Here is a 17,989-nt window from a genome sequence, read left to right as displayed (position 1 = left end):
TTTTTTTTTTTACTATACCTTTAAGACAGTTTTGAACATACAAAACTGAAGTTTGACTCGATACCTTTAAACCCTTGTCAACTTCCCTGTGTGACAAATAGCCTCGGTCTTACCTATACACATCACATGAGTGTCCCTATGAATAATAATTACCAATCAGTCATGACTACCTAGACCCATCAACTCCAACACTATAGCACAATATTTTGATATTAGTTATTTGAGAACATTATCAAATCAAATCACTTTATTGTCACACTACCATGTACACAAGTGCAACAGTAGGTGAAATTCTTGTGTGCAGTTCCGAGCAACATAGCAGTCATAACAGTGACGAGACATATACCAATTACAATAAACAACATACTTACACAACACAATTTACATATCAAATGTACACATACTTACACAACACGATAATTATATACAATACACACAATATAGAATACACAATATACAATACAATAAGTAAGGAGTATATGAAATATATATATATATATATATATATGAAGTAGTATATTGAGGAGAATATGTTGACAGTCCAGTGTGAGATTATAGATTAATAAAGTGCAGTGCTAATTATTGATCCTGATAGATCAAGTGTTCAACAGTCTGATTGCTTGGGGGAAAAAGCTATCATGTAGTCGGCTGGTGCGGGTCCTGATGCTGCGATACCGCCTGCCTGATGCTAGCAGTGAGAACAGACCATGACTCGGGTGGCATTAGAGCATAGATTTGCCTCCGATTAATCATGAAAAATAAAAAAACTCAAAATCAATACTTAAACATGCTAGCAGCTAGAGATGCATTTGGCATGCCGATTGATTTCAGACTTCTGCAAGTCAATTAGCCTGGTAAAACGCATTTATCCATTTAGCCAGCAGTGTTATTAACACTATTAATGTGAGGCTGCTCTTGAGAGGTGAAGCAGGAGAGCCTTCAGAGCTTTATGAAGAGCAGATTAAAGGGTAGCTAAAGAGCAGCTCTGTCACATTTCCAATGGGGCTTTTATGCTTACACTGCATGTAAGAGAAGATTCATAAAATCTACAGCTTTTAGGGCCAGGTTTCTTCATAACAAAACGTCACACACTTAAGTTCCATTAACATTTTTTCAAGAAATGAAAGGAGCAGATTTTGTTTCAAAATTTGAAAGCAATCTGCAGCTTTTTAAGATTCATTTTGGGAACTCTAAAATCACATAAAACCACTTGGCATGAATATTTGTAGTATATTGACCTATATACAATAAGTCTTATATAAAAACACATCTGTACATGAACAAAATGTTTTAAAAGTTCTATAGGCAGTAAGAGTTTGAGTGTTTGAAAGTTTGCATTAAATGCATTATTTCTGGGCCCATACTATCCTTTTAAGGAAATGTGTTGCTTCATGGATTATAATTAAACAAAAAACAAAACAAAACAAAAAAAACAGGCGAGAGGTGAAAGTGGGGATTTTTATTTTTTTTTATTAGCAGCGAAGGAACATCAGAGTGAACATAGCCACTGGCAGACTTGATAATTGTTGGAATCACAAGATAAAATAAAATTCTGCCATTAACAATATTTTGCATGACAAAACAGCAAGGTCTTTAATAAGCTGCCATGTTTTAATCTTCAGAAAAATCTTTATTTTTCTGCAGAGTAAAGTGAAATATGTCAACACTCTCAAATCATGTCCCTGCTTGAATTATGTTTTTTTTTTTTTTTTTATTCCTCTAATGAATAATACACCAAAACTAAATATCTAGGACAAACGACTGAAAAGCACGGAAACTTACTGCACATAGACGAGTTAAAAAAAGTAACTTTCCCCCACCTAGTGTATGTATGTTATAATCACTTGGTAAACCTTAAAAAAACTAAGCGTATGGAAAGGGAAGGCAGAGCATGTGGACACAATACATAAGAAAACACAGGACTCTTGTAGGCAGGTATGATTTTTCTAGATCAAATAAGTTAACGACCATAAAATGCCATTTAAAAAGAATTTTAGTGTGTTCTCGCAGACATGCAATATAATCACTGAAAATCTGCATGGTTCTCAGGATTTACCTTAATTTGTACTAAAAATCTGTACTGATACTTATAAAACCATTGATAAAAATATTCCTCTGTTTACAATATTCCTTGGAGGTGTGGCCAATGACATGAGACTAAAAGTGGTGTGCAGTGGGGACAACAGGGCTGGAGCGAGGCAGTGGCGCTACTCAGACTTTGCTTCCTCAATTTCTTCAGTCTCCTCAACCTGAGGACAAAAGCAATAGTGAGTTCTGAATATCTCCAATTGTTCATACTGGTAGAAAATAGCACCAAGATTTGTGTGCAGTTCACACAAATGTACTCAAAAACAAATCAAATGTTATCGGCAAACAAATGAAACTAGAGCTCATCTCAGAACTAACTTCACTTTTCTAACTTAAGCAACTGGCATGAGGGTGATTTTTAGTTAATATACAGTAGATGCACTGTCCTGTGATTTTGGCTGATGAAGGCTTTGTTAGTGGTTAATACATTTTCTATGTTGTTAATTTCTTTTTCTCATAGCATCTGAAATGTTGCTCTGGTTATTCTGAAATTCTGGACACAAGGCATGTCATGAACATGATTGTCTAATGGTATCTTCCACTTTGGCTCCCAGACATAAGGCATCTGCAGCTAAATGCTAGCAAACATGATGTTTGTCAGAGCATTTTGTCTGAGTGCTCTAAACCGCAAGTAATTCATTACATTTAATTTAAGATTCACATTGGCTACAAATTCCATTTTAATTTATATTTTGTGGCAATTACCCCAGAAGTGACTATTTTGCTCTTACACACACAGCATGGAAATGGTGCATTCTTTGCTCATTGTTTGTGCAATATTCCGATTTTGCACTTAGATGGACACATGAATTTACTCATTTAGCCCAGATTTATACAGAAGTATGCACTTGTCTTGTACAGTATTATTTCTTTTTTCGTATTAATAATATTGTGCTTATTTTGTGCCTTTTTTTTTTTTTAATGTTTATACAAGCAATATGGCTACATTCACACCACAGCTGAATATGGGCCAGATCAAATTTTCTGCTCAAATCTGATGTTTTTGTAGGGTTGTTCACGACATGTTAAATGTAGCCCATATCAGACACTGGTCTGAACAACCGACACTCCTAAACTGGCCAGCATGTGTGTAGCACTCCGTAAGCATGCGTATAACAAACAAGCATGTTCATCAATATAGTATGAATAATTTATACAATTATTATTAAAAATGTAATTATCAGTTTTTAATGCAGTTAGGACACATGCTAATCTGATAATATGTCTGAGAATGATGGAGAAAGACCATTGTTGGATAAAGTATATTCATGTGGTCATTTGCCTTCGTATGGTGAATTTATAATAATCATCACAGTTCAAGTATAATATTACCTCCGACCATCACACACCATAAAATGGAAAGACAGCAGGAAAAACAGCATTACATATACGTGAGGCAAGAAGAGTTATCTTTATTTCATATATCCATTGACTGCCTTGCATTCGTATTGTGATAAAGAATGAGAATTATAAAAACTGTGTTTTCTGAGTGAGTGACACAAGCAAAGGGCACATCTGTAAATCTACATCTGTATTTTTCATAAGCATATTTAACATGCATCGCTGAACCCTATGCTATTATTTTCATTCCTTGAAAAGAAACTGAATGCATTAACTAGACAAATATGATTTGCCCTTAAAAGTTTTAAAACATAACAGGCGTATATGCTGGAAATCAATTATGCAAATGGCGAATGTTGAGGTTGATTCATGGAAAAATCACATTAAATCTGACCTGGCTGTTCACATTGAAGACACATTGGAAAAAATCAGATACACATCCAATTTATTTCCACATATGAAAGTGGCACAGAACGGATTAGAAGAAGTCAGATTCAAAGAGCTTTTGGCTGTTCACAACAATCATCCAATTAACAGATCTGTGTCACATGTGAGTGAAAAAATCTGATTTGAGCCACATTCAGCTGTAGTTTGAATGTAGCTAATGAGACATATGTTTGATTTAAAGTGGAACCTCTACATTGAATTTGCATTGTTTTTTATATGTCCTTCCCAAGTCTCCTTGCAGGCCCTGCATTCCAGCTAAGTGGCGGCCTGTTTGTTCTCTCCAATTACAAATTATAGCAAGTAGTGCTGTATTGTTTTATCCAATTGTATTGTGAGTGCAGCAATGGAGTCGAGGGAGTTATCAAACACACTCACCTGAACGTCCCCTCTCATGTTGCACTGGGAGAACCAAATCATTAGGGACAACTCATGTAAATGAACTAGTTTACATAAATGATTCACTCGAGTCCTGCGCCACATTAAATGGACTAGTACAATATTTTGTTTAATCTGTTTATCGCTACATTTTGATTCAGTTATATAAAAGTAAGGTTTTATATGTTATCTCATTTATTTTTGTACTGTATATCAAGTATAAATTTATATTCAATTCAATGTTTTTATTGCTGTCCCTATTTGTTTAACCCCTATGAAAATTAACCATGGTTTTACTATTGTAATATTGTAGTAACAATAATGAATTACTATGGTTTTTCTGCAAATAGCATGTTCATTTCTGTAAGGGAATTTCACCACATTTAAATATTTAACAGTCAGGTAATATTATTAGCCTAAATTCTGCAATGACTTTATTAAAAGAGTAGCTTGCCATCTTTAGAGTAGTTTAACTACTTTTTAATAGTAGTTTTAAGTAGCTTTTGAAGGTACAGTTTCAAAGAAGCTTCCCCAACTAAATCATCCAGGTGTTTTTCTAATATCAGCACAACCATTTTTACAGAAGTCTCAAGAAATTTTGGGCAAGTCTCCACTGTTTCAATGGATGTCCAAGGATAGGCTACATTACATACTGCATAATACATCTACTGTAACCTAATCAGGAGGCATTTTACTACTGACAGCAGCTTAGATCCCTCAGTTACTTACCAAAAAACGCAAAGCAACCAATATACTGGATATTGACAGTGTTTTAGTCTACTAGTCAATGCCATTTCTATTCCAATCAAAGTTCACATGTTCAAGTGTGTTTCTTTTCAAGAAATATACTAATTTTAAAATACTGAAAGTTGTCAGTTTATAGCATGTTACATAATCTACATTGTGAACATACACTTTGTCTGGGTGATTTTATATGTATTCAGACAAAATCAATATGAAATGAAGATTTAATGTGCTTATTAAAGAAATGATGTGCATATAAACTTAGGTTGCTCGATTATGGCAAAAATCATAAATCACGATTATTTTGGTCAATATTGAGATCACGATTATTCAAGACGATTGCTCATTGAATTTGGAAACATCATGCATTTATTGAACTTTAAAAAATAAACTTTTTAACAGTGGATTTCCTTGATATTGAAATGTAAACTGCACTGGTTAGGGGAAGAGGATATTGTTATATGATAATATATTACTTGTTCCTTACGAAAGGCTACTGTATAGCTTTAGAGGACTTTTAATATAGTGCATGAGGTGAACTTTTACATTATTACTTAATGTTTGTATTGAGACTTGACAGCCCTAGTCACTATTCACTTTTGTTCAATGAGAAGAAAACATTTCCAGGACATTCTGCTAGCTAGATGATGACAGACTTACATTTTTAAATTTGGAAAACTGCAAACTCACCATCATGCCATTCCAATCCTGTAAACTGCACTAGGTAGGGGAGGGGGCTATTGTCATATTGAAATTATTTTATGTTATGGATGGTAGCCAAATAAAAGAAGGGTGGTGGTGTCAAAGTGTCAAACAGACAGGCACAGTTACAACCTACGCTAATGCACCTGAATGGTAAATGCTCCTTTGTTTCATGTGGGTCAACTTGATAACATCACTGTTGTACATGCGTTGTGTATAGGCAAGTGGAGAAAACTAAACGCTGATAGAGAAGCCCCCTGAGTTTCTCCTCTATGGGAACATTTTATTTTTGCAGTCAATTACAACAGCGATGGTCAAAAGACATTTACAAAACAGGCACTGTTTGCAGACCTCACTCAACACGAGTGCTGTATACTGGTAATATGTCAATAATGAACGTGAGGGTTTATTTAAAACGCACACCAAAGTTCTTTCTGTTTCCTTGCGTGGCTGTAATCTATCATGAGAGTCAATAATCCGCTTTGATTAACGGCATTAAGATGCCGTTATAGTAATACATTGATACACGATTAATCATTTACGCCATCACCCAGGGAAAGAGCCGAAACTGCACACACTCCACACTTCCATTTTTAAGCAGGCATTAAGTGCTAATTCAAACAATAACTAAAGCACTTGGGGTGTTCATGTGGGATTTCCATGAATGATTAATATACTCAAGCAGCATTTTCACAAGATCCCTGTTCGTATGCATTCTAATAGCAAGGTTATTGCTTCTATAGTGATGCACAGCTTCCGAATATTTAATACATGTTGAGATGAGTTTGAAGGGCACTTTATGTTGATGCATGTAGCCTATTAGTGCAGGTATGAAGTTAAAATGATTTAGTAATTAAAGAAAATGTTTTTTTTTTTTTTTTTTAAAGGACCCTGACAAAAATTAACCATTGTTTTACTATAGTAATATTGTAGTAACCACGACTGCGGTCACCATGGTTTTAAGAGCAAGAATTTGATACAATTAACCATGGTTTTATAACTGTAAGTTTCTATATAGCAACCATGATTTTACTATATAGTAATCATGTTGATTTTGTGGTTACTATGTTTTTACTACAAATGCCATGGTTACATGGTTAATTGTTATTTAACATGTTGATACGCAATTCCTCACATGCGGTGTTGACGTCACTCTGCTTACATTTAATATATAATTTACCGTCTATAAATGTAATTAATGTTAACAAATTATACATATTTTCAAAGGTTTAAGGGTTCAACATTGATATCCGATCTCTGTTTCACGATAGCAATGCTCCAGAAACTTGAAATTTGATTATTTGTGCCAGGAGTACAAATGAAAACATGCAATATCAAAACGGGACTTCATACATTTGTTATGAAATGGCGATCGCCATAGGAATCAAGTTCAACACACTTGGGTCAATTGTCCATGACAAGCGTTCATTGAAAAACATCCAATAACACTTTTTGTCCATAAAAGTGATAAATATTGATATATTCTCCATTGTTTACATGAGATCTCGCCTGAAAGAATTACCCTTCGTCATTATTCTTCAACAAACTATGCAATCTGAGCAACATTCATGTTGTAAAACTGTATATTATCTTATATATTAGAGTCTCGTAAACAAAACGAGCCCGTCTCCAAAGTCTATTTTTAAAAATGGGGCATAGTTTTATTCATAATAGCCAAGCAGTGCAGTCAGATTTTGTGTCGTCATGAAAGGCGGAGCCTTCATTTTACTCTGTATGCTTCCAGCAATTTTACAGAGAAAAAAAGTTCGCAGGAACCAAATTTTTTGTTAGATCATCTTCAAATTTGACTTGTTAGACTTGTGGATTTACATTGTATTTCTGGGTTGTCTTGGTACATATATTATAGTTGTTCCCTTTACAAAAAGCTTCACTACGATGCTGCGCTGCTAAGCACTACGGGGAACAACCCTAGCTGTGAACCGAGCTGAATAATGTGTGTAACACGTCAATGAAGATTGACCGAACCTGCGGCCAGGCTATAAATGGATACGTCACCAGGTGTCGTCAGAAACTCTTTTTCAGAGTGATTCTGTTTCTGTGTGTTTCACAAACCCTGTCAAAACTTTCTTTCCTCTGTTAGGAGTTAGAATCAGTTAGGCAGTGTGCAGTGAACGTTGTTCTCTTTTCTCTTCTGTTTAGAAAATATTTTATACATATATATTTCTAAAAAAGAAAGAAAAAAAAGAGAGAATGACTGAAAGCCGCAAACGGTGCTTGTTCCCCTCTTCTCGCTCTATAGCTGAAGACGACACACATCAGTTTTTGCTCTGTTTGTTTGGGGGTAAGAGCACGTTGCTCTCGCGTTGCAGCAGGGTGGGTGCGAGCACTGCGATTTGCTTTAACAGGCAGAGTGCGTCGTGCTCGCCTCGCTTGCTTCCGGGAGTCAGCACTCACGAAAAAAAAATAAAATAAAAATCGTTCGTGGGGCTCTTGCATGGATTTGGCTGAGGAGCAAGAGACGGGTTGATCCCTTTCTCTCACTCTCTCCCCAAACCCAGCTGGTCCTTCACATGATCTCGAAGCGCGTTCCGATGCTTCTTCAGATCATGAGGTGGATCGCGATTCTCTTCCCGCCTCCGAGCTTTCCGTCCGCGATAAAAAATCTACGGAGGAATTGCTTGATGTTGTTACTCGTGCGGTTGCCAGATTGGACTGGCCACGTGAAAAAGTGACCCCCAAATGCTCCAAATTAGGGGATAGATTTAATCTTCCAGTCTAAGAAACGGAACGCCTCATGGGTCACTTCCCTTCTTTGATAACCTCCATGAAGTGCTTTTTCGCTAATGGAGAACCCCTAAAAAAAATATATATATATATATATATATATATATATATATATATATATATATATATATATATATATAATAATAATAATAATATATATATTTTCTTCCGTGTCATTATATTCGACTATCGTGGGTGCTGAGGCACGGGGGTATTCAGTGATGCCGCTGGTCGAAGAAACGCTTGCAGGCTATCTCTCGCCGCGCTCGGCATCGTCACTTAAGAAGCCCTCTCTTCCCTCAAAGCCTTGTAGGACAACCTCCACTTTAGTGGGAAGGGCTTATCAAGCAGCAGGTCAGGCTGGTGCTGCTCTGCACACTATGCTGTTTTACAGGCGTAACAGACTGACCTCCTGGATGACCTGAGTGTGGGTTCTGCGCTTGACGAGCAAGCCTCAGACCCGCCTCGGTCCTGACTGAAGGGAGGCACAAAAGCAAAGCGTGGCGAGTCGTGCTCCTCCTCCCAGGGATTGGGGACAGTCTCGCCGCCCTCGCCAGCCCCCGAAGCAAGACCTCAGGACTATAAATTCTAGTAAGAGAAAACCCTGACGGTCTTGCACCTAGATTAGGGGGTAGCTCCCCTCGGGACGGGGCGCGTGCTTCACTTCACTCCTTCCCTGGAGGGGCTTCGAGGTACCCCCTCGAAGCCCCTCCATTCCCGCCACCTCTTGGTGTTTCGGGTTGCAGAGGCTTCCGTCAAAATTGGGTGTTTTCGCTGTTCCTGCATTTTATTCAGGACGCGAAACACTCGACAACCCCTCAACAGGAAGTGTTAAAATATAATACCCATCTCAGAGATCCTGGCAGCGTGGAAACTTCTGCCTGATATATTCTTTTCTGTGGGTCTTATAAGGGCGTCAGGATTTAATTCACTCGCCGTTTTTCCGTGTTTCAACGGCGTGTTCTCACTACCATGAACCGGATTTCTTTTTATGTAAAAACAAAAAACTTAATCTCCTGGTTAAAGGGGCCATGGTATGTGTTCCCCTTCCAGAGAGAGAATTAGGTTATTACACTAAATACTTCCCGTTTCCCATGGAGGCTGAGGGGTGGCGTCTGGCTTAGATCTTAAAGCTTGAACTACCCGTGGGTGTTCAAGTCCAAGATGATGCCTGTCAAGACGGTCGTGTCTCAAGCCCTACAACTCGTTTGGCTGGTCACCATCGATCTTATGATGCACTTCTATACTTCATTTAGAAGTTCTGCCACAACAAGGAAAGTTCCTGAGGGTCACTTCCGGGGGCGAAGTCTTCCAGGGTCAGGTTCTTTCACTCAGCCTAGCCCTTTTTACCCGCACATTCACAATGCATGTTGTAGCGTTGGCTCCTTGCGACTCCGGGGCATCTGCATTCTGAATTATGTAGACGACTGGCTGATCCTAGCGCAGTTCCAGGAACTGGCAGTTCAGCACAGGGACATCGTCTTAGCTCATCTGTTTCTCTGGGGTTGAGGCTCAACGCCAAGAAAAGCGTCCTCTCTCCCACTCAGAACACTGTCTATCGGGACATCGTATGGAGTTCAATCACAATGCGGGCACAACTGTCTCCCGCTAGGATTGAGTCCATTCAGATCACCCTGAGCAAAGTCAGGCTAGGTCAAGGTTGCACTGTTATCAGTATCAACGATTTCCAGGTCTCAGGGCGACCGCGTCCACGGTGATCCCTCTGGACCTTCTGCTCATGAGACCGTTTTTGTTGTGGCCAAAAGCCAGGGGATTTCTTCCAAGGGCCAAAACCCCTAGGCTAAAAAGGGTTACGCGCCTCAGGCTTCTTTCCCTTTCTAAGTGGTTCAGACCCCGGTTTTCTGCCTTGGGTCCCACTCTAGGTGCGTCTTGTTGTCGCAGACTGCTAATGACAGACGCCTCCCTGACGGGCGGGGTAGCGGCCTTAAGTGGTCGTCCAGCTTAAGGGGATAGGAGGGTCGTCAGCTTGGTTGTCACAGTCACTGTCTCGGGTTTATGGCTGTATTTCTGGCCCTGAAATACCTCCTCCTGAGGCTGCCATCTTGGTGCGGGTGGACAATACAGCGGTAGCCTCTTACATAAATCATCAAGGAGACCCACGTTCTTGTCAGCTGTATTTCTGACATGTCGGATTCTCCTTAGGTCCCAGGGGTCCCCTAAGCTCCTGTCACTAAGGTCAGTTATATCCCTGGATGCCCATATACGGGAGCAGATTTACGGTCCAGACAGAAAATACCAACGGGGGAGTTAAGAACTCCACCCTAAGGTAGTAGTTGCCCAGAGTTTGCCAGCAAGGGTTTTTGCCTCTTACTGATAGCACCGCGCTATCCGAACAGGGCTTGGTTCTCGGAGCTAATCTCTTCCCTCGATGGCTCGCCTTGGGCGATTCCGAACAGGAAGGATCTTCTATCTCAGGCACAGGGCAATATTTCATCCCTGCCCTGAATTGTGAAATCTTTCATGTTTGGCCCCTAAGGGTACCAACTGAGGGACACAGGGCTTTCTCCTGAGGTTATCGAGACCTTTTTAAATGCCGGGCTTTTTCCACTTGGAACAAGTTTGGGTGAGATCTTAGGGCAGAAGAGGACCTCTTCGCATCTATGAATAGCGCAATATCTCCTCTACTTCTCCCTGAAATCACCCAGCCCCCTTGGGTCTGGACGTTAAGACACATACATGACACAGAATGCGTCTGTATGCATTTCTTTCCCCGGTTTCTCTGCTCCCGGGAGTCTTGCCGATGTTCACCAGCAAGGGTCTTGCCTCCTATTAATGGCGCTGCGCTGGCCGAACAGGATATGTTTCTCGGAGCTAATTCCTCTCCTCGAAGGCTCGCCTTGGGCGATTCCGAACAGGGAGGACCTTCTCATCCTTGGCCCGAATTGTGAAACCTTTCATGTCTGGCCCCTAAGGGTACCAAATGAGGTTCACAGGGTTTTCTCATGAGATTATCGAGACCATTTCAAGTGCTAGGGCTCCCTCCGCTTGGAACTGATCTGGGTAGATTTTACAGGACAGAAGAGGACCTCTTCGATCGTAGTAACGCATACATAGCACAAATGCGCCGGCATGTGTTTCCTTCTACTCAAGTTCTTATTACAGAACTAGCTTACTGCCAGTTTGCTTCAGTTCTGGATTTTCTGTAGAAAGAACTGTCAGCGGGCACTTGCCTCGCCACTGCCAGGTTCTATGTGGCCACTGCGGTTTGCCACGGCTTGGTGGGCGGGGTGCCCTCAAAGAGGCATCCTCATTATTGCCCGGGCCTACGAGGCGCGCGGTCAAGCTTCGCCAGTAGGTTTTAGGGCGCACTCTACCAGAGGGCACTCCTCCACTAAAACCTTGGCTAGAGGTCTCCCTCTGCAGCAAGTTTGTGATGCGGCAGGTTGTCCTCTCCGCACACATTCATTGGACTTTTTTAGTTTGGATGTTCTGCACTCCGGGCTCTTTTGCCCTTGAGTCGACATCTCAGCTCATACCTGAACAAGTTTGCGATGCGGCAGGCTGGTCCTCTCCGCTCACATTCATCAGTTTTTATGACAAGTTTGTGTTGCGATAGGGTTCTCTTTGCACACATTCATCGAACTTTATGGGTTAGATGCTTTGCTACTCCGGGCTCTTGTGCCGTTGAGTCGACATCTCAGCCCATGCCTAAACAAGTTTGTGATGCAGCAGGCTGGTCCTCTCCGCACACGTTCATCAAAATTTAATGGTTTAGATGTTTATGCTACTCCGGGCTCTTATGCCCTTGAGACGACATCTCAAGCTCATGTCTGAGACATCTCGCGTTTTTGTGAGTACACTGCACAACCGTAGGGGTCCGGACAGCCCCAAGTGCGGCGGCGTGGGTATTGCGTTCCCCGTAGCGCTTAGCAGCGCAGCATCGTAGTGAAGCTTTTTATAAAGGGAACGTCTCGGGTTACATGTGTAACACTTGTTCCCTGAAAAAGGCGGAACGAGATGCTGCGCTGCTTTGCCGCACTGGGACGTCCCAGGACTGCTCTTCAAAAAGAAGTATCTGACGACACCTGGTGACGTATCCATTTATAGCCTGGCCGCAGGTGCATCTAATGATTACATCAGCCGAGGCTATAAATTCCGGTCAATGTTCATTGACGTGTTACACACATTATTCAGCTCGGTTCACAGCTAGGGTTGTTCCCTGTAGCGCTTAGCAGCGCAGCATCTTGTTCCGCCTTTTTCAGGGAACAAGGTTTACACATGTAACCAGAGACGTTTTTATTATTATAAAAACATGTTCAGCACAAAATATTTCCATTACTATAAACTTCAGCTTCTCTAACTTTCAAAAATAATAACATATATTAATTCTGAAACTTGGGAAATAAAGCCCAAAGTTTCTTCTTTCAAAAGATACTATAACGTGTCCATACTCCAAAGGGTCAACCATTTAAGTTTAGGTAAGTCATTTTCATGGATTGTGCTCAAAAAGGGGGTACGTATCAACAGGTTAAGGGCAAACCTGTTGAAGTGTTTACCAAATAGATTATTCTTTGGATTTGGCAGTAATATATATATATATATATAGAGAGAGAGAGAGAGAGAGAGAGAGAGAGAGAGAGAGAGATAGATAGATAGATAGATAGATAGATAGATAGATAGAGATTTTTTTTATTTTAATTATTTTTAAACAAAGCAAATACTGAACTGTACCGAAACAGTGATCCTTAATCCATGATAAAAACCATTACACCCCAGTCAGTAGTGATATTTTACGATTCTCAATACCAGCTTCAGAACCACAACAAATAATAAATAGAAATAATATGTAAATTATGGAACAATGGTTTCAAGTCCTTAATTATTCAAGACTAGTAAACAGTCAGTTATAAAATAACAATAAAAAACAGCAATGAATAGAAATAGCTTTAAAAAATAATAGAACAAAAATACAAATTAAGATCAGTGCTTTTTAACAGCTTTAAAAGTATTCAACAGCAGTATAAAGTATTCAAGTAAACATTCAGAATAAAATGCAACATAAAAGTACTACTGGTCTTCACTGTATGATTATAATGCATTCATACTTTTTAAAGCTACTAAAGTTACTCAGTAAAGAGCAGTGAGTGTTTTCTAATTTTCTTGTTATGGTTGTTTGATTATTATAATGGCACACTAGACGGCAGCAGGTCTATTAGTTTACATTTGTACTTACAATCCGACATTTTAATAAAAATCTGCATTTTTCTCCACTGTTTACGTTCACTTTAGACATCACTCTCTGTGTTTACATGAATAAATCACCAAGACGGGCATTTTCATTTTCAGACATCTCATTCAGGTGTGCATTAGCATGAGCATGTTCAGTACACACACATACGTCATTCAAACAGGACACAGCTGTAACTAGATCACTAGCGAATTATAAAATGATGTGCTCTGGATTACTTACAACAGCAGAATAAGAATATGAACTTTGTAAGAAGTGACACAGACCTTGGCTATCACAAATATAGCCAGTTACTTTTTCATTATTGACAGTTTAATCAGTCTGCTTGTCTGGTCAGGCAAGTAAAATTCTCTTTCACTTGCCCCTTCAAAAATCCACTTGTCCCAGACAAGCGTTGATGTCGAGCCCTGATTAAATATTGTATTCAACATTCTCTAATAACAATGTTTTCTTCTGCAGTATAGCTCCTAAAGTTAATGTAATTTGTTTTAAAGGAGTTTTAGATATTTTTTTGGAAAACAAGCCAAAAAAAGCCTAATCGTAAACATATTTTGTTGGTTATTCGTGTTTTTGTTCCGTTACAGACATTACATCAAAATATTTTGTTCCAGTGTATAATGGGAGAAGACTCTCTCATCTTTCTGTTCATTTCGATCCATCTTTAACTCACAAAAAACATTCTCTTCTTAATAGAACTGTGTATCACCGATTTTCTTCATGATAAGATGCACACAGTGAACGTGACACATATATTATGACTCACTAAGTTATAATTTAGCTGCAGCAAATGCATGTGAGTGACAAGCCTCGCTGCGCCAGAATGTGAATCGGCCGGGAGAAGATTCAATCTCTTCCTCGGTCACTTCATGCAACTCATTGACGTGGCGCTGACCGCAGAGAGAAATGCCAGTTTCTTACTTTAGTTTGGGGAATAGTTGGAAGCTAAAATCGTAATTGAAAATAAAATTGGATTAATCGCCCAGCCCTAATATGAACACATACAGTGTGTGACTTAAGTGTTTCTCTTGAAATGTCTCATGTGTCTTGTCTTTGTGTTTGACAGTGATGTTATTTTTTAGTTTCCTGTACACACCGCATTGGTCTTTGCCTCTCCATTTTCTGAGTGGTTCTCCTCATTGGCAGCAGACTCTGAGGACTCCTTGGCTTTCTGCTTGCTCATTTTCTCCTTCTTGTCGTTGACTACTTTGTTTTTCTACAAGGAAAGTGAAAGATTGGCAGTACAATGAGTCTCTTGCTACATTTCAATCGAAGTATTGAATTTATGGGAAAAATCGCAAAAACAATGTGTTTTCCATCCCATGTGTTCAAAAGTACCAAAACGTCACTTTCGGATTAACTGTAGTCACTGTGACTCAAGTTTATTAATAAACTACTGACAGTTTAGAGCACACAGATAAAAAAAACTGTGAAGAACTTGTCTCATGTCTGGGAGCGACAGCACGTCACATGGTTCTGGAAACACTGTGTGTGTGTGTGTGCATTCCTCCATCCTTATGAATGTGCAGCTCTATAAGATATTTTTCAAAAGTGTCCATAAATTTCAAGCGTATATTCAATTTAGTTGCTCTGCAAACTCTTTGCAGGCTTTAGATGTTCGGGACACTGTTATTTCAGGATGACCGTAACAACATTTCAGATGCAATGATTGGTCCACTGGTTATTCCAGTTATTCAGTCACATTACCTTTTTTTATGCACATCTTGATTATCCACCTCAAGCGAGCATAAACATTTTCTATGCACATTTTGGAGATTTTATTCACATCTTGGTCTTTCTATCCAGCAGTTTTTATGTGAGATCCAAAAATGTGCATAAAAATATGTGGATGGGAACACAGCTAGTGTTATTTGAATGCACAAATAGGCAATAAAAGCACAGAGATTAACCAAGATGCAACATGCATATTCATACGTGTTAAATCACCTCATAGTACTTTAAATGCTGTAGCTCGGAAACTTTATTCTAATGTTAAAGGCTTGTTGGTTAACAATCTGTTAATGTTTACCTTTGCTGTCTTTTTTGGTTTGGGTTCAGCCTTGACAGGTGCTGGTCTCTATAAATGAAAAATACCAAATATGACAATTACTCATCAGAAATGTACCAAGCCTGATAGTACACGTACATCACCCGGACGTCTATTAGATGTGTGTGTTTACTTCTGCAAGACATCTATATTGCATTGTTTGCTCATCTGCAATACGTCTATATGACATATGTCAAAAATTATGTCTCGGATGACACTATGACATTTAGCAGATGTCTTTAAGAATTTTATGGTGTACAATGTTTGTAAATCTGATTCTTTTAAGATGTTTTGCAGATGTTAGATGCTTTCCATATTAAAAGATCACATAAAACGGACATCTCTGAGATGTATGTGTTCTAATACGGAAAAATAGGCACATTTATCAAAACAGAGTAAGTTGTTATAAAACAAAGACAGGAAAGAGAAGAAAAAGGAAACTTGGATTCATACAGTAAATAGAACACACACATGTATATGCATGTAAAAACTGACATAAAAAAAATGAAAATAACTTAAGCTTCCTTTGTTTACCATCTATTCAGTGGTAATGCCAAAAGACTAAGAAAAACCCCTCTGATAAAACTGCTATACTTACTGCTGATAAACGTGCAGATCTCCTCTGAGGCTGGAAAGATTTGAAATATCAGTAAAAAAAAAATATATATATATATATATATATATATATATATATATATATATATAAAGACAAAACATTCAATAAACAAATAAAGAATAACAGAACTGCACAGAGACAAAACTTCACCTCCTCTTTTGCATCCCCATCAGCTCCCTGCGGCTGAAACACAAACACATTAGCTCAAAAAAGGCTTCATTTAAAATCAACTGTATTAGCATTAATACTAAAAATGCATTAATTCACGTTTACCAGAAGAGCAGTAATAAACAAAACTTTAGCGGCCTACATATGCCAACTCAATCTTAATAAATCCGTTCACCTCAACCATCCCTTGCGCACAACCAAACCCTATTAGAGCCCTGTGAGGGGGGAGGGGCTGACGACAGCGCCATCTGCCGGTATAGGAGGGCCATTACAGCCATCTGGTCACAAGAACAAAGACTATAAAATACCAACAGTCTCTTACTGCACTTATCATTGTGTTTTATTAAAAAGTAAGATACTGAAGACCAAGAAGCGCACGAATCATGTTTAGTATGGCTGGATGTTTCGTGATTGGGTTTGTTCTTGACCAGTATGGCTGACTCCACCAGCATGGAGACCCGCAAAACAAACCTGAGCGCGCATTCTCACCTATTATGCAAAATTAGGATGTTCGCTTTTAAGATTTTGTCGTTAAAAAATATGCTGATGATGCTTTTTTTTTTTCTTTTTTGCAATGGACAAAAAAAAAACATTGTAAATGTAGCTATAAATAGCAAACTACGCCTATCTGATGTCGGAGGATATGTGTTCGAATAGAAGAATACGTACCTTTCTTTTAGGCATGTTAAATTCCTGAAAAGATTCTGCAAAATACTAGAAAAGCAACTGCTTTAGGAGAGGACTTGACATAAACGTGCTCAGCTCAGAATACTAAATACAGTAGTAAACACACAGGAACATTTCAGCTAGTGATTCAATGGAGAGGGCGTGGCTTAAGCGTGATTGATGTGTGATTAGACCAATCGGAGCTGAGAACAAAGAGCCGAACAAGCAGACCAGAGCCGGTGTTGTGTGTCGAACCTGAAACATTGACCTGCGAAACTTAATTGTCAGTTTGTGTTAATTTTAGTGAGGCAAAGTAACAGGCGATATTTTTTGTTTCCGCAATGACATAACAGCTTTAGATGGCACAAGGTTGATTTAATTTTTGTGTTCAAAATGGCGCCATGTAACCATTGCTGGTCTAGGGTTTGCTCCTGAAGTCTGTAGATAGCTGTTGTGAGCCATAAAATGTCTTTCAGGAAAGGTAAATCTTTCAATGAAAACATCGCTAGCGATGCGACCAGCTAGAACGCGCGCGTATTTGATTATAATCATTCAAGTTCGACGCGTCGCTGGCTTGCAGTGTAAATGTGTGACAAATAAACAAAACTACACAATAAAATTGAAGAAACAAAATGTTGGAGTATTTATTCTGGGGAAATTGCTGTACGGTTCTGTTACAAATATGTAACAGTCACATGGACAGTGTACAGATTATAGTGAACTGTATTAGGCTATACATCGGAATCAGAGCTATACAAAATAAACATTTCCACTGAAAGAACATTCAATACAATAACCTTTAAAAATAAAATATGAGGCCCACTATAATATGGCGGAATTCGTT

General features: G+C 39.0%; 1 protein-coding gene across 2 annotated transcripts; it reads right to left on the bottom strand.

The window, feature by feature from the left end:
* Positions 1 to 301: 301 nt before the first annotated feature.
* Positions 302 to 17,304, bottom strand: hmgn6 (high mobility group nucleosome binding domain 6). Of its 2 annotated transcripts, none has more exons than XM_052089228.1 (6): positions 17,149 to 17,304; positions 16,462 to 16,488; positions 16,294 to 16,323; positions 15,678 to 15,725; positions 14,745 to 14,864; positions 302 to 2,249 (listed from the first exon to the last, which is right to left on the bottom strand). In XM_052089228.1, the coding sequence occupies exons 1-6, from the start codon at positions 17,161 to 17,163 to the stop codon at positions 2,208 to 2,210; spliced, it is 282 nt and encodes a 93-aa protein (XP_051945188.1). In that variant the 5' UTR covers positions 17,164 to 17,304; the 3' UTR covers positions 302 to 2,207. The 2 variants fall into 2 exon arrangements, with proteins under 2 accessions (XP_051945188.1, XP_051945187.1); XM_052089227.1 differs by having other exon boundaries at positions 305 to 2,249; positions 16,462 to 16,494.
* Between the last annotated feature and the right edge of the window lie 685 nt (positions 17,305 to 17,989).

Source organism: Xyrauchen texanus, chromosome 23 (genome assembly GCF_025860055.1).
Source record: "Xyrauchen texanus isolate HMW12.3.18 chromosome 23, RBS_HiC_50CHRs, whole genome shotgun sequence".
Taxonomy (NCBI): domain Eukaryota; kingdom Metazoa; phylum Chordata; class Actinopteri; order Cypriniformes; family Catostomidae; genus Xyrauchen; species Xyrauchen texanus.
This window is presented reverse-complemented; position numbering and strand designations above follow the sequence as displayed.

Bases quoted from the DNA above. Each gene is read 5' to 3' on its own strand.
- hmgn6 (XM_052089227.1), bottom strand. The intron at 14,865-15,677 runs GTAAACATTAAC...CTTTCCTTGTAG, and splicing joins AACCAAAAAAGACAGCAAAG to AAAAACAAAGTAGTCAACGA. The intron at 2,250-14,744 runs GTGTGTACAGGA...TTTTGTCCTCAG, and splicing joins GAGAGGCAAAGACCAATGCG to GTTGAGGAGACTGAAGAAAT.